General features: G+C 42.6%; 1 protein-coding gene across 2 annotated transcripts in view; it reads left to right on the plus strand.

Moving 5' to 3' along the window:
- Positions 1–16,886, plus strand: part of LOC142590560 (protein kinase C, brain isozyme-like) — a gene marked incomplete at its 5' end in the record, with an annotated part of 234,061 nt that overhangs the window by 169,944 nt on the left and 47,231 nt on the right. For both annotated transcript variants that reach the window (XM_075702808.1, XM_075702807.1), the window contains 4 exon segments: positions 2,318–2,474; positions 6,805–7,099; positions 14,372–14,902; positions 16,139–16,327. In XM_075702808.1, the coding sequence (XP_075558923.1) occupies positions 2,318–2,474; positions 6,805–7,099; positions 14,372–14,902; positions 16,139–16,327 (1,172 nt within the window).

Here is a 16,886-nt window from a genome sequence, read left to right on the forward strand (position 1 = left end):
CTTAACAGTTTCTAGAGATTTTCTATCCCTCTTCAGTGATGTGCCAAGAGTGTGGCCTTCATTAAGCTTTGCATGTGGCCTGATATTATGTTGGCACTGGAATGAGGCAGCGCATCATCCGGTGGTGAAAAGGTGCATCCTTTTCAAATGATGGTTTGGTATGCTTGAGTATGGCAGTCTACTGTAGCGCCATCTGTTGCTGCACCCTAGAGTCACTGTTCTCGAGGGGAGCCCTATAGGTGTGACATAGGGCCTCTTGGATCAGCAGTTGCCATTTTCATGGAAGCCATGTTTATCATGCCTACTCATGTGTGGAAATGGAGGATTGCTTGCTGTGGTTCTTGGTGTCATGCTCACATATTGTATGTGTGACTGCCACCCTGTTAGCATAAAAATGCACTTTTCTTTGCTTTTTATGCACTGTGTTTCCTCCCATCAATTTGGTGCAAGTCTGCATTACTTCAGACTGCGCACAGCAGGCAGTTTCGGTTATGTTCTTTCGGTGTGCTTTTGTGAATCAAAATGCCTGCGAGATGGTGGTAGAATTATTGCAGAATGAGCACTATGTTTCGTTTGACGACTGCTAGTCTAGCTGGCTAATACAAGAGAAAAGATGCTCATGCAGCCCACCTGGCAGAGCACAGGTGTTGATTTTAGGCTGTTTCCTCCTTGTGTACTTATTTTGCGATATAACAGTTTCAAAATACTTCAATAACAAAACATGAATGCGTAATGGAACGGGTAGATTAACTTTTGAATATGAGCTGAATATTGTATGGTAACTATATTTGTGTTTGCCTTCGAAAAGAAACTATTCAGTATTTTTGAATATTTGAAACTAACAAAATATTTCGCAACATACATCTATTATTGTCTAATTACTGTTCTCCATCTGCCAAACGAATTAGCGCAAATTATCAGAAGTGAGACAATGACAAAATGTTTTCAACACAATGCAGAAACTAAACAAGTAATGCAAGCACCATGTTCAGTATCGCGACGAAAGCCTACATCACAACCTGTTATTTTTGCTTGTGGTCTGTCATTTAGCATTTGTGGCAGTCTACTCATGTAGCAGTTTGATCTTTATGCTGCAACCATTGTTTTTTTGCAGTGGGTCCTTTTACGCGTGTTTACAGCACACTAGTCCTTCAGCAGCCTCTATTTTCTTCCTTGGCAATTATGTATGTAGCATTTTTGCAAAGTTAATCATACCGCAGCCAATCATTCTTAGAAAGCTTGTTTGTAACCAAACTCTAAAGATGCTTAGAGGCTGTTCATACAGTCTATTTAATGACAATGAGTGATCCTGTCTGTAAAGCTGATCCTGTCTCCGAGAGTTATTTTTTTGCACTTGTCATTACATAATTATACTATACTGAAATAAACATTCCTGCTGTGAATATATTATATATATTATATATCACCGACTGTGTTGGCCGTTGTCACCGTTCTTTAAATGTAGCCTGTTCTTGTGGGCACAGGTTCGCCCAATAAAAGTTAGTTTCGTCTTTCACAGTATTGCTACTGTGTTCTTTGTGTGTCACTACCACATGACAATATGCTACTGTTCTTTAATTTTAGACGTTCGATTCGATATTCAATACTTAATATTCGTATTCGAAGAAGTTTATATTCGTGTGCCTCTAATTGTAAAACTTAATTTCTTCATCAAGTTGCCATGATTTCATAATGCATTGGTTCTTAGCTCCTAAGCCAGAATGCTGAATGCTTGAGAAAGCCTGATCTGCAAGGCATGTGTAGTTGTCTAACAAAAACATGTCAGTGTGCCACGGTCATTCAATTAAACAAAAATGAAAAAAATGCTTACCACGCGGAGTTTCCAATGAGGCTGAACACTTCAAGAAACTTACGTAGCTGCATTCATTCATGTGTATAAATTGCAGTTTTCATTCTTAGCAATAGCACAAATCACTTTACAAGCAACCATTTAGATGCCAGATGATATGCCTTCCAAGTCAAAAGAAGTTCAGTGAGAAAACATCCAAAAATTAAGGCATTGTTTGACACTTATTTGTTTTTTACAAAAAGCCCACTAATTGCACCCTCAAGTAGCACATGGTGGGAAATGAATTGTATATTCTCTAACCTTGCAACATGAATATTTTTTAGGATAGTTTAAGCGTTTCTGTTGAGGCACACAAAAGTTGACGAAGTGGCTAATTGAGCTAAAGATGTTTATTGTTAACAGGCCTTTTTAGCCACTGCGTTGTGAAATGGCCAGTCCAGACCACCCTTGTACATTGTAACGAGTGCATTTCTGCCTGGTAAGCCTCATCCACCCCCGTTTGTGCAGTGCGGCAGGCACGCAACCTGATCCCGATGGACCCCAATGGCTTGTCGGACCCCTACGTCAAGCTCAAGCTGATTCCCGACATGGGTGACTCCGCCAAGCGGAAGACCAAGACCATCAAGGCCTGCCTCAACCCCGAGTGGAACGAGACACTTGTCTTGTGAGCAGCCCCTTTGATGCATCATTTGCAAGGGCAGTAGCAAGCATTTGGCACCTTGTCAGACTACATTATAATTGCATTGCACCTACGAAAGGCCTTTCCCAAAGATCTTCAGTTAGCACTGCTTGCGTCAGCTGAAGCCATCCACTGTCTGCAAATTTTACAATTTCATCAGTCTGCCTAACCCTCTGCCACACTTAACTGTATTTTCCTTTCCCTGTCACCCATTCTAATACTGTACAGTATAACCTCATAGATACACCTCTTAAGCAGTAGGAAAAAAGATGCGTTCTCCAGGATCATACAACACCCTGTAATGCTTTTGACAGCACTAATTATTCGAAGTTGTATTGGAAGTCAGCACACTGCTGAAAGCTTGCTCAGTAGAGCTTGTTATCACTGCATGACAATTGAGCATTAAAAGACTCTTTTAGTGCGGTCGTCGCTGTGAATCTGACTAATTGAAGATTGTAAGGTCAATCTGGCATTTGGGTCAAACCCTTGGTGACAGCAGCCTCTACAAGCACTTGCAGTGCTTTTTCAGCTTCTGTGCAGTCTTGTATATCGATGCAACCTTGCAACATATAAAAGATTATAGGAGAGCATTACCCGACGTGGTTGCATAGCGGCTTTAAGGTGGCGCTGCTAAGCACGAGGTCACGGTATCGAATCCTAGCCATGGCAGCTGCATTTTGATGGGGGCGAAATGCAAAAATACCTCTGTACCTATATTTAGGTGCATGTTAAAAAACCCCAGCTGATCAAAATTAATTTGGAGTGCTCCACTACGGTGCGACACATAGGCAGATCATGGTTTTGGCACGTAAAACCTCATAATTTAATTTTAGCAGAGAATCTGAACATAGGTGTGGGCTGCACTTGTGCCTTTATGCAGATCTTCGTGGCTTTCAATGTCGTGAACCATGTAGAAATTGTCGATCACTATCCAGCTTCCCAAAAAGTACTGCGCAATATGTTGTTCGGCACTTTTTGTATTTTGCAGGTTTTCTTTCAGGCTTGGGAAAAATATTTATGTAGCAATTATTAAATGACAGAAAGCTGAATGGGGGATTTTTCAGAATAGTCTACAATTTCCTCATTTATACTTTTGCTTTGAATATAATATTTGAGCAGCTTATTAATAACTAATTATGTAATTAGACAAAATACAAAAAATATTACGACTTCCTGCATGCGACGGCAAACAAAATTACCTTGCTTCTGTCTAGCGATGTGGTACTTGCATATCTTTAAATTTTTACTCGCGTGGGACATATATCTAGAATTGGCATGAAATTATTTTTGCCACCGTAAGTTCGCACACTCACGTTAACAGAATTAAACACATTGAAATGTGCATTCTTGATGCCGTCACCAACTGTTCCATGATAATGTATAGTGTGGAATAACAAGCATTCAAGTTGTACAGCTCTCGAAATGCAGTATATCTAACTGTTGAGAAATATGTATCTTTCAATTTGGTATTTTTTTGTATGATAGCGTAGATCTAATGAAATCCTTTGCGTTGAGTGTTGGGGTACGTTGAGGAGGAGAGGGATGCAAAGATTGAAGTGTGTGTGCAGATAGATACCTTCTATAGTGCCTCTTGATGATGAATGTGGAGCTATGAATGCTGATTGAAGGACTGGCAGACTCGCTGTGGTGGCGGAGTACATAGTACAGTTAAAATTTGATATATTAAACATGGTTATAACGAATTGGATATAACAAAGTAAATCTAGAATTTGGTTGCCTCATTTCAGTTTATCTCAGTGAGAATTCTGCTGCTATAGTGAAACCACATTAGAGGCTGTAGTCAAGTGCTGTATTGATTGGCAAAGGACCTTTAATGTTGACATAAGTGCACTACTAAAACAGTTAGAAAAAAACAGAAGTCTGTCTACTAATAAAAGTCTGTCTACTCTTGGTACCAGGTATCGTGTCAGTGGCCACATCTCGTATGTCTTGTGTAGCATGCGTAACTGTACATATATATGACCTGTTGAAACTGCATCCCAGTATTTGACTCCTTCATACTATGCAGTAGTAGAAGTTACAGAAAGTTACAGTAGTAGAAGTTACAGAAAAACAAGAAAACAGAAAAGAACAGAAATAACGTGATACAAAACTTCCCATACTTTTTAAGTTTTTTTACACAAAATATTTTTCATAGTATAGCTTCATTCGTGTTAGGCTTAGGTGAGTGTGTTGGCTTTAGTGAGTCGTTTAGCATCTGCATTGCATTTGAACCACAGCAAAGAGGGGACACTACCATGACACATCCGTTTTTGTAAGGCACTCACGACTGTTGCCAATAAATTCGACTTCCGTTAATTCGACTCTGACAGGACCGTAGAACGTGATCAAATTATCCGGTGGGTTGAATTAAACAAGATGTAGAAAGAATGCCAGAACATGTCACTGGTTCATTTAGAAGTGTTTGCCAGATTCTAACATACCCCCAAGCCAAACGCACGGCTGCTTTCTGTGTATCCAAAGTTGAAAATTAGGTAGCAACGACACGAAAAAAAAAAAAAATGCAGAAGTCTAAGAAGCACTGAGTTTTTAGCAAGGAAAATGGGCAAGGGTTGTGTAATTAATGGCAGCCAGTTCTCTAAAGTCATCTTTACCGCAGAGTTTCAGAAGTTAGGTAAAGCACACAACTGCCGCGAAGGCGGTTTTGGTCAAAAAGCTTGGGGTCAAAAGCCCAAATTATCTAGGAAAGAAGAATATGCGTGTTAGAATCAGGTATACACCACAATCAGACATTGTGAGCTATGGTTAATACTTGAAAATTTTCCTGAGGTAGACCGAAAATAGGCTTTTTAATGGGAAAAGAGGTGGGTTCAAGACATTCAGACCCATAAACTTCGCTGTGACAAACAATGTCGCTGAAGGAGTCATTATTGGGGTCACTATAGGGGTCAGGCACATGCATGCTGACTGGTCAAGTTCCAATTATCCGGCGAAGGTCAATTTTAGGATCTAAATAACAAAAGTTTGGCCCATAAAAATTCATGGGTGTTGGCCAGCACCTTTGGCTGGGATCGAATTAACCGGAGTCGAATTACCTGATGTCTACTGTATTACTTTTCAACAAAAGTGATAAAATCCCAGTCAGGATTTGGTAAAGACTGCTGTATACACCATTGTCATTCTTGTCTTCATTGCTGCTCTTGTCCTACCGTTAACTGTTTAATGGAATTAATGACTCGCATCTTCCGAAGTTGTCCAAGTCTTGTCTTCTTATGTTTCCGTTTCCCGTCCACATATTGTTTTGTTTTCATATTGGTGGTTTATTACAATTTTTTTTGCATTTTGTGTATCGGACTTCACGTCTCGAGCTCAATCTCCGGGTTCTTCTGCTAGTGCGTAACGTGTGGTACTTCATAAACCCAAACCTCTTCTTCTGTCATGTGTGAGGTTAGCTGCTTCAAAGAAGGGTATACTTGGAGCTGGTGCCATGATCATCAAAGCTTGGATGTTAGACGGTCCAGGAACTCTTTACGTTGTTCTGTATTGACATCGTTTCTTTGGTTGTGAGGTATCGTCGTTTCTTCTTTTTCTTCCATGTGTCCCCTTTACACTGCACTGAACGAGTATTTTTGCTACCTTGCTGATGACGCCTGCACGTTGGTGTGGTTTTTCTTCGCCAAGTTGATGATGGTAATGGCCTGCCGTGGTAGCCCGGTGGCCATGGTGTTACGTGGCTGAGCTTGCGGTCGCAAGTTCAATACTGGCTGTGGCAGGCACATTTCGATAAAAGTTAAACGGAAGAGGGGTTGTGCACTTAGATTTATTTGCATGTTAAAAACCCAAGGTGGTCAAAATTAATCCCAAGTTCCCCACTATGGCATGCTTCATAATAGGGAGCTTTAGCATGTCTGTGAACATTTTGCCGTTTACGGATTACCGGGTTACTGCAGCTGTGGACGGCAAAGTTAGTAGCGACATCTTGTGATGGTTTGTCCAACTACAGTGATTTGGAAAAATTTGTGTTGCATGAATGTTTCTATTGAAATAAAATTGTTAGAGGGCTGCACCTTAACTATTACGTTGGTACCAGGGCTTTTCCCCAGCAGTTAAGTAGAATATGGTAGGACACTGCAGTATTAGTTTCGTGTGCTCTGGTTAAACTCTGCGTCACGAGATGTTGCTACGAAGGTTGTTGCTAGCATATAGTTCTCCAGTAACCTGGTATTTTGCAAATGCCAATATCTTTATAGACAAGCTAAACTCTCAAATTGGATAGTGGTTTTGGCACGTAAGGCACTGGAATTGAATAATTTGATGGTGGTAATGTGCGTTTGTTGCTTTCTTATCTCTGCAGCGACCTGAAACCTATCGACAAAGACCGGCGACTGCTGATTGAGCTGTGGGACTGGGACCGGACGTCGCGCAACGACTTCATGGGCTCCCTCTCGTTTGGAATCTCAGAGATTCTCAAGTCGCCGGCCGAAGGCTGGTTCAAGCTTCTGACGGCCGAGGAGGGCGAATTCTACAATGTGCCCGTGCCCCCCGAGAACCCAGCACTTGCGCAGGGAGCAACGCACCACCAGCAGTCGAGGCCGCGGCCGACACCGCAGGCCTCCTCGGACCTTATCCCGCACAACATGGGCAAGCAGGTGAGGGAGCCGGAAGGGCTTCTGCACCAGTATTGCATAGGGAGAGGGTGCGTGTATTGTGACCACATGTCCGCTACGATGGCTTAGTGGCTGTGGCATTCGAGCACGAAGCACGAGGTCTCGGGTTTGATTCCCGTCTACAGCAGCTGCATTCCAGTGTGGGGCGAGTGCAAAAACGCTTAGAAACATCAAGTTTACATCCACTGAGGATGTCAAAAAAAGAAAAGAAAAAATAAAGTGCAAGAAAGACAGAATTTCTTTTCGTGTGCAAACATTTCTGTTCATGATACAAAACAAGACCACAAGAGAAGTTTGCGGAAAGACGAAGTTGCCTAGAAAATAATTTTTTTTACACTAACAAAGGTGGGATTCACTGCACACAGATGTGCTCCAGTGCATGTTTTTGGCTGCATACTCACAATGTCACTCTTTAACAGGCTTTACAACAAGCACAGAGCAAGGAATGAGCTGAAATGGTCTTGAGGGCTACGTGAAAGGCATAACATTGCTAGACGAGTTGGGCTCGTTGTTTTCTTTTTTTTTTTTCAGGTGCGCAAGTGATGAGCTCGGCTCGTCTTTCACTAGGAAAGCGTTAAAGGGCCCCTGAAACGGTTCGGGCAAATTTTGCAGACGCATAGGGTTCAGCTAATGTTTATCATTGCCACCACAATTTTTATGAAACGTCTCATATTAAGAGAGCTACGGACAATTACAAGTTACCCTCCTCCATAGTCATGCATTTCATCTTCAACGCGTTCACCGAGTGATCGGGACTAAGCTCTGCCTTCACTGGCTTTGCGTCATGATGGCACGTCGTGTTGTCAACTTCCGGTTCTTAGTAGTGCGTGCGCAAAGCCTCTCCAAACTCTCCGCCAGCTGCTTGGCAGTTGATCCCAAGTGAGAGCTATAGAAGCAGCGTGCGTTCCGAGCATTCTGTCACAGCACCAAATGTGTCTGGTATTCCGGTAACAAAAGGCTAGGTGGGCATTTCGACGGAACGGTGGAGGCATAAACTCAAGCTGATGAAGGAACATTAACATAGACGTACGTGAGCTGCCTGATCGGCCTCCACGGTCCATCCACCCATTGGCGCAGAGCTTAACCAGCCAAACAAAGAGCTACTATTGCTCTAACCAAGTGTAAAACATTTTAAACATTTACAAAACAGCATGTTAACGATTATGCTCTGGCGAAAAATTTACAACAGCAGCAAAGAATACACTCAGTTACTGCTGCTGTGTTTGGTTGGGCTCTGTGCCACCAGGTGGCTGGACTGTGCAGATCATTGACATTTGCGCTTCTGCTCATCCTGTGAAACGGCGCGGTCAAGCGGCCAGGCCCTATCTTTTTGCTGGCATTTACCCGAATACTGGACTCGCGAAACGCTATTGTGTTAGTAATCCTCCGGCATATAGCGGCGGCCACAAACGCGCAAATCCTGGCGGCGATCGGGTACCGATTGTCTGATGCGCTGCAGACACTCCGCTCGTCTGCTGCCTTGCAGAGGGCACGATATTGCAGCTTGAAATATTGCCAGTCGCTACGTTTGCAGCCCACAACGCAAAAAAGGTGACTCATGGTGCTCACGAAAAGACAGACCTACACTGACCGCGGAACTCTCGTCAAGACGGAGCACATCATAACACAAGCAGACGACACTTGCTGCGTGCCGGAAGTGCTTAAGAGGAAGCTTTAGCTCGGGCCCAACTCCGACGCGGCCTATTCAAATACATGTAAAACGCAAAAACGTTTTTATGAGATAACCTCTGGACCGATTTTGATGAAATTTGTCGCATTTGAAAGAGAAAGTTAAATTCTAGTGACTGTTGGAAGCGGAATTTCGATTTAGGGCTTGAATTTTCTTAAAACGATTTTCAAGTATTTGACCGTTTGAAAAAAATAGAAGCACGAAGTTTATAATTTCATAGCTCTGCATCAAGAACCGATATCACGGTTCTGTAAACGGCGTCCATTAGATCATTCAAAGCGGACAAATTCAATATGTCATTTTACATCTTACGTGAATTTGTTACGTTGGTTACAACGGTTTTGCAAAAGTTGTATTTCTCTATTATTAAATTTTTTTATATTCATGTGTAACATATCAATTTTGTCCGCTTTAGATGTACTATTAGATGCAATTCACAGAATTGTATTATAATTTTTCGTTGTTGAGTTACAGAGTTGTAAACTTGATAGTTTCGTTTTTTGAAAATTTTCGATTTTTGCCAATTTTTAATAAAAAATTGACAATCTAACTCAAAAATTCGAAACCAACAGTCACTAGATTTTAAGTTTGTCTTTTAAATGCAACAAACCTCGTCAAATTTGGTGCAGTGGTTGCCGAGAAAAACGAATTCTCCTTTTACATGTATTTAGATAGGAGCACTTGAGCTAAAGCTTCCTCTTAATGAGGCTACGTTAAAGACCCCATTCAGGTCATCTTAGACGGCCGTATCCTTGCTTCTCTTTTAATAGGAATATCATTTTTGTCTACTTTAGCCGATCGATCGATCGATCGATCGATCAATCAATCAATCAATCAATCAATCAATCAATCAATCAATCAATCAATCAATCAATCAATCAATCCATTGTCTGAATGTTATAAACAGGGATAAGGTGATTCATGAAGGCCTTCTGAGCCACCTTATCCCCTCTGAACCTTTGTACCGCAGTGGCTACTCCATCTGTCCATCCCCTTCTTCATGTTGGATATCTATCTATATACTCTGATATGCCGACCCAGTGGACCAAGTTGTCTGCCAGCTCGGGCCACTAGGTATAGGCTCGTGGTCGTAATGACGTCGTCGTCGTTTTAGTGTCATCATTTTAGCTTCGTGATTGAAAGTTGAAATTGATCCGTAACATCCACACTGCAATACTACTTCATGCAGCCTGTGTGTTACCTGGGGTCATTAAACCACACAATTTAGATTAGACAACCACATAAAGATCGACTGCAGTGCTGCCTACTTTAGGACTGTTTCCTTTTTTCATTTTCCTTCTTTTATTTTTGCTTCTGTGACATTTTTTAAGGAGTTTAGGGCAGGCTTTTCTCTGTACATTTGTCCATTCCATTACGCTCGTCACACGTCATCACGCTGTGATCCCAGCATTATTTGACTAGTGTAGGAAAAGGATGCCATATCCCATATTTTGTGACCAAAGTAGTTTAAATGGAACCACATTTTTTTTTTCTGTCCATTTGGCATTTCCTTTATGTAGTTACGTGCATTTTTGTGCCGTTGTTTTAATACCGCTGTCATCATTGCATTAAGCAATAAGGTCTTTACAGAAGATTTATTTAAGAGTTTTACACAAAGTTGGGGGCACTGGGTGGAGATAGAGCAGTAACTTCTGACACACTTAACTGTTGCAATACATGTGTTTGGACCTGCAGGAATTGGGGAAGTTAGACCAGTTTTCTTTGTCCACCTCCTCTCGTTGCTGCTCAGTGCTTCTGTGCCCTTATGTTAGGACATTAGGCAGAGAAGTGCCGTTTCATTTTATCATGGCTATAGCCCTGCTAAGGTATCCTAACATCAGTCAATGCAACTGCATCTGCGAGTCAAGATTTTGTGGAATTAGTGTGCGAGCTTACTTTGTTACCCTAATATGGGTACACTTGGAGGTACCCGAATATAACAGCCGCTGTTGCAGCTTCCCAGGTGAATAACGCGAGGGAAGCATAATCTCTACAGATTTAACTGTCGCTCAAGAAACTAAAGACACTACCAGCTGTGTTTGGAATGTACCCTTTTATTCAGAAACAAATGCAAAAGCAACCAGCAGTGACAAGCCGAAAGTAAAGCATTGGAATGCAGCTAAGTAAAATCGAAATGTGCACTTTATACGTGGTAAAATATTATCGCAGTACTGTCTCACAAGTGGGCCTTCATGCAGCCAAGAGGTCAGTGCTGTACTCGTGGACATCCACCTGTGGAAATGAAGGGAGAGCTAGAGGGGCAGAGCTTCTGCACTGTGTTACTGTGCCCAGTTGTGCAGTGGAGTTTGACAGCGCTTTTGGCGTCTTGGAGCACTTATTGAATTGGCCTGGCTTCCACGTGCAATGGTCTCGCATTTACCCAATGCGAAAGAGAAACGAAGAAAAATAACTCGAGCTTAGCACTCAGGGGGGTGTATTTGTGTCTTATATTGCAGTTACAAATCAGATGTTAATGCTTTCTCTTCTCTAGCTTGAACTAACCCAGATGATAATGTGGTGCTTCTTTTTTCGAGAATGCTCTTGTTGCACGCGCTTTGCCTCCCTAGCTTTTCCTTCATTGTCGCAGAAAGTTGCTTGCGAGTATAGTGTCCACAACTCGTTGCAGGTTACTAAAGGAAAGGGGGGTATCACCAGTGAGCTGGCTCTAAAACCTCGCCTCTCATCCTCCAGTAGTGACTTGTGCCTCTTGCATATCTGCCATGATGCCCCAGCGGCAGTGCTGCATTGCTGCTCATCACGTGATAATGAATTCATTTCTCGGCCGCGGTCGTCTTGCTTCTGTTAAGATGGAATGCAAGAAAGACTTGTATGGCTTATGTTTAGGTGCACGTTAACTCCTTTCATACCTTAGACAAGCTGTGTTCGGCCACAGATTTTTGGTAAAAAAGGCCAAGGACTAGCTCAGATTGTGAGCGGTACTCGGCATATTCTAGCGGTGTCACCGACAAGTCTATTTTTGTTGCAGTGCTGACTCGTGCTTTTTGTAGATGGCAGCACACAATCCATGGGACAGAAGCGAGCAGAAGCGAGCAGAAGCGAATTTATTCTAAGGAGATGAACATGTTGGCAACTGGTGTCATTAAAAATAATTTGGCCATTTTCAGTTAGATTTCAGAATAATAGTGTAGCACGGAAGGGGTTAAAGGACCCCCGGGTATACAAAATTAGTTTGGAACCCTCCATTATGGTGCTTCTCAGGGCCCTGGTGTTGCTTTGGGATGTTAAACCCCATCAGTTGGTGTTTCTTTTACTGAAGGAACAGGATTTGCCTAGCTTCCCCCATTTTCATGAAAAAAGTGCGCAGTTGTGCTTTCATGGGCTGTCTGGTAATAGGCAGGCAGGGATGTAGGTGTGCCTTCTGCTCCCTATCCTGTATATAGATAGCTTGCATGTGACGTTGCAGACACAGCTTCTCGCCATGCTGGCCCTCCAACATGGTGGCAAGGATGTCACTGTATCCCACTAACTGCCACAGGTAAGCTGATTCAGTATCGTGGAGATGTGTTTGCAACGCTGCTGACGTCTGTGCCAGAACCACGGAAAATCTGGCAGAACGCCCGCACAAGACGCCAACAAGCACAGCTTCTCACCTTGTTGGTCGTCCAACATGGCGACTAGGATGATGTCAGTTCAAGCCATCCATATCATGTAGAGCATATATCTGTGCACTGGTACACATCAAGGAGTAAGGAACACACAAGGGAACGTCTAAGCTGTAAAATTCTCATTAAACCTGCACAATAAATCGCTTTGTGTGGATGAGACATGCCGGAACAATGGGAAAGGGGGGGGGGCAATGTTCTCCTACTTACAGCTGAACCGAAAACTGAACTTTACAAAAGACCTAATGATGTGCAAAAACTGTTGAACTGGGTTGAGTCTAATTGCCTTCAAGCAAACATAGTTAAAGTAACGATAGTCTTTGCCATAGAAAACACTTGAATAATGAACACTGACTCTTTAATACTTCAAACTTTAGTAGCTGTCACTTGAAAAAAGTTAATGAGATTAAATTTGTTAGTTTATCTTCATGGCCAACTGCAGTGGCAAAAACACATCCACGAAACTGCACTCACTACATGCAAGAAAATTCCGATACTTTATAAACTACACCGCGTCTTCCCATTACCTCCACTTTGGACTCTCTGTATTAACTTCGTAAATTTGAATATTATGTATGGGATTACCACTTTCAAACTTGCAAACCCCTCCTCTTTATTGCACGTTATTGTTGTTCAGTATATACTGTGCTTCGAGCTATGCTCTACTTGGAAAGGATGGACTTGGTTCAAATTCAATTCAGTTTATTCACCAGATAGTACCAGATGGCTACCTGGGCTAAAAGCTGTTAGATTCATGTACCCTATACTTAACCTTTTACCTGTAAAAGATAGCATTCATTGTCATTTTTCTTCTTTTGCTTTACAAAATCCTGCACAAAATGATTTTTTTCCTTCAGTAAATATTACTTATTCGAATATTGCATACCTACTATGACCAACAACCCCCAACACATTGGTCATCCCAGACGCCCATACTAATTGTGACTCATTTTCCTTTTCGTGTATTGCAGTGCAGTTACAGAACAAATGGCGAACAGATCCAACATCTCGCAACATTCATTTATTTCTTGCAAAACTAACCTTGGCTCTTTCACACTTTAAAAAATTGTCGAAGCAATGCAGAAACAAAATAGATGATGCAAGTTTTGTGTTTGGTTTTGCTGTATAAGCCTACACATCAACCTGTCAGTTTGACTTATATTGTATCATTTAGTACTTTTGGCAGTCAGGCCATTGTAGCATTTCTATCTTATAAGCTATGACCAGTGTTTCTTTGCAGCAAGCCCTTTTACATTTGCTTACAGCACACGAATCATTCGGCAGCTTAATTTTTTCTTCTTTTTCTACAACACCTTGCCTTGTTTTGGCAACCATTTATTTAGCATTCTTGGAAAGCTAGTCAGACAGTAGCAATCGATTCTTGCAAAGCTTGTTTGCAACAAGCCTCAAAAGATATTGAGAGGCTATTCGTGCAGTATTTTAATCACAATTAGTGATGCCATTAAAGTTCATAATTTGTCACTGACATTTAGCTGTGCCCAATTTTACTAAAAAAAAATATTCTTGCTCTTAGTATATGTGTGTGCACTTGACTCCTTGATGTTTGATTCTGTATTTAAACTTACTATTCACATTCAAAAAAAGTTATTTGTTCACCTCTAGTGTATAGCATACTTAGCCAGACACCAGCTTGCCCAAGAACAAGTTCTTTTTGAACTTGTTGAACATAGTTGAATTTTGATATGACGCAGATATGACAAAATATCAATCTAGCAGAGTAAATATAAAATGTTTCTTGCCGATGTCAGCATATCGAATGAAACGAAGATATTATCATGCCTGATGTGACTTCATTACAATGTGGTTTGACTTACCTGTGTGTGTCACATGGCAGGCACCAAGATGTTAGTCCCTGAAAGTAGTTGGCAAGGAGCTTGGTCAGGAATGCGTCCCCCAAGTGGAGCTGTCCTCTCTGCACAGGACGTGATCCGAGCGTCGGACTTCAACTTCCTGCTCGTGCTGGGCAAAGGCAGCTTTGGCAAGGTCCTGCTGGCCGAGCGGCGTGGCACTGACGAGCTGTACGCCGTCAAGGTGCTGAAGAAGGATGTCATCATCCAGGACGATGACGTTGAATGTGCTATGGTTGAGAAGCGGGTGCTGGCGCTGGCAACCAAGCCCCCGTTCCTCGTGCAGCTGCACTCGTGCTTCCAGACGATGGAACGACTCTACTTTGTCATGGAGTACGTCAACGGAGGGGACCTCATGTTTCAGATCCAGCAGTGCGGCAAATTCAAGGAGCCCGTGGCCGTCTTCTACGCCGCCGAGATTGCCGTCGGACTCTTCTTCCTGCACTCGCGCTCCATTGTGTACCGTGACCTGAAGCTGGACAATGTCCTGCTAGACCAGGATGGGCATATCAAGATTGCCGACTTTGGCATGTGTAAGGAGGGCATCCAGGGGGAGAAGACCACCAAGACGTTTTGCGGCACGCCTGACTACATCGCCCCCGAGGTGGGTCAAAAGGGCAAGTTTGGTGAGTTGGTATGCTAGCAATCGTAGAAACCAAATATTGGGAAGAAACGGACGACAAAAGAATAGCACAACATGGGCGCTGTACTCACAGCTGAGAATTCGGCATGCAAGCTCAGTGGTGCGTACCCATAAAAAAAAAAAGAAAGCAAGCGAGAATCTTGCAGTGATCAATTGTTAGATCGCTAGAACAGGTTTTATCAATTCTCGCATGTCTCGCTAGAAGGAATGCATGTGTGGGGGTATTGCTGGTTTGCGAGCTCTTGCCGGTAAACAAAAAGCGATCGCACGCCTACAGTAAAGCGGTACGAGTGAGCAAGTTGCAGTAATGCTTTGAGTGATAAGAGACAATATAGAGATCACTTTTCCCAACGGCCATAACTCGAATCAATATGCACGAGAAGTCTGGTTATATAGTGCATGAACGCGGGCGTAAATACGCAGCAGTAAACTAGGTGAAGTGGGAATTCTCCCAAACTACTGCAGTGGCAGCAACCATAGAGCAAAGCAAGAAATCGCTCTTTGTGGAAGTGCAATAAAAAATTTTTTGTAACCTCGTAAGGTTGCAGCACCTCCAGAATGATACTAGGTGATGCCTTATTCCGAAAACGTGCATTTTCTTAAACATTCCATCGCCTCTATACATGTACAGTTGGGAACATTTCACATTTGTTTCTGCCGCCGTACACACAGTAACAGGGCAGCTGTAGTGGGCCTATTGGTGATGCCCTACAACGCATTGGCAACCACTCTCTTGTGAGTCAAGCAAACAAGGATGCTGTGAAAATGGATGCAAACCAGACAAGCACAAACTTGCAAGTCTTTATTGTTTTGCATTTACCATCTCTCATGCCATCTTCCTTTATTCTACTGTATTTTTGCCATTCTAAATGCATAAATGATGGTGAATGTGAAAGTTCTGAACAGTGATAAGTTTTAATTTGTCTGGTTTCTGTCAATTTTCACAGCTCCCCTGTTCATTTGCAAGTTTCAAGTTCCAAGCATTTCAGAGCATGAACTTTTTCATTGCACGAAATAAAACTGGTTTCTTGAAGATTCATTGTGTGCTCTGATGAATGTCCTTCTAGGACCATCACCTTGAAATAGACAATGTCATGTTTGGATTTTGCGTGCCATCTATCTGCTCAGCTAGCTTATCTTGACCATGTGGTTGTAATGCGCAGACTAAGCCTTACTTGCATATGTATTCGCACACAGATCATCCTGTACCAGCCATACGGGAAGTCGGTGGACTGGTGGGCATACGGGGTGCTCCTGTACGAGATGTTGGTCGGGCAGCCACCCTTTGATGGTGAGGACGAAGAAGAACTGTTCGCCTCCATCACGGACCACAACGTCTCTTACCCCAAGGCGCTCTCCAAGGAAGCCAAGGAGGCCTGCAAAGGGGTTTGGACCCATTTTTTGAAGTTCTAACCTGCCAATTAGTGTTCTTGTTTTGCTTCATTCTTCCTTAGTTTCTTTCTTTCTTTATTCTTCTTCTTATTATTATTATTATATAAATATTTCTTTTAGGTCTGGAAGAACACAATTTTCTCGCGTGTTCTCCCAAACACAATATTAATGTACGGTCAGCAACGAATTTTTTGGACGGCTGATTTTTTTTAACATGCCTGTTAATTCGGACGCTTTCGCGCCACCACCATGTACCTCACAGAGCCAATCTGTTAGGGTGGCTGAAATTTTGGACCCTGCAACCCTTCGCTGTCCGAAGGGTTAATCTTGTTGGAGTTTTTGCCGTGACTGCAGGCCTGGTGCGGCATTAAACGGAGCTACGACCGCAGCCATTTTGATTATCTTGCAGGCTCGGACCAGCGCTCTCCTGTGCCAATCTGCTGGCAGCCGTAGTAGTCGGTTTGTGCTGTCAAACCTAGCTGCTTGGATGCTCACTATCAAGCACCATGTTCTTTGGTGCTGTGTTCTCCATTTAAAGGATTCGCCACTATTG

The sequence above is a fragment of the Dermacentor variabilis genome, chromosome 8 (assembly GCF_050947875.1).
Source record: "Dermacentor variabilis isolate Ectoservices chromosome 8, ASM5094787v1, whole genome shotgun sequence".
In the NCBI taxonomy this organism is placed as follows: Eukaryota; Metazoa; Arthropoda; class Arachnida; order Ixodida; family Ixodidae; genus Dermacentor; species Dermacentor variabilis.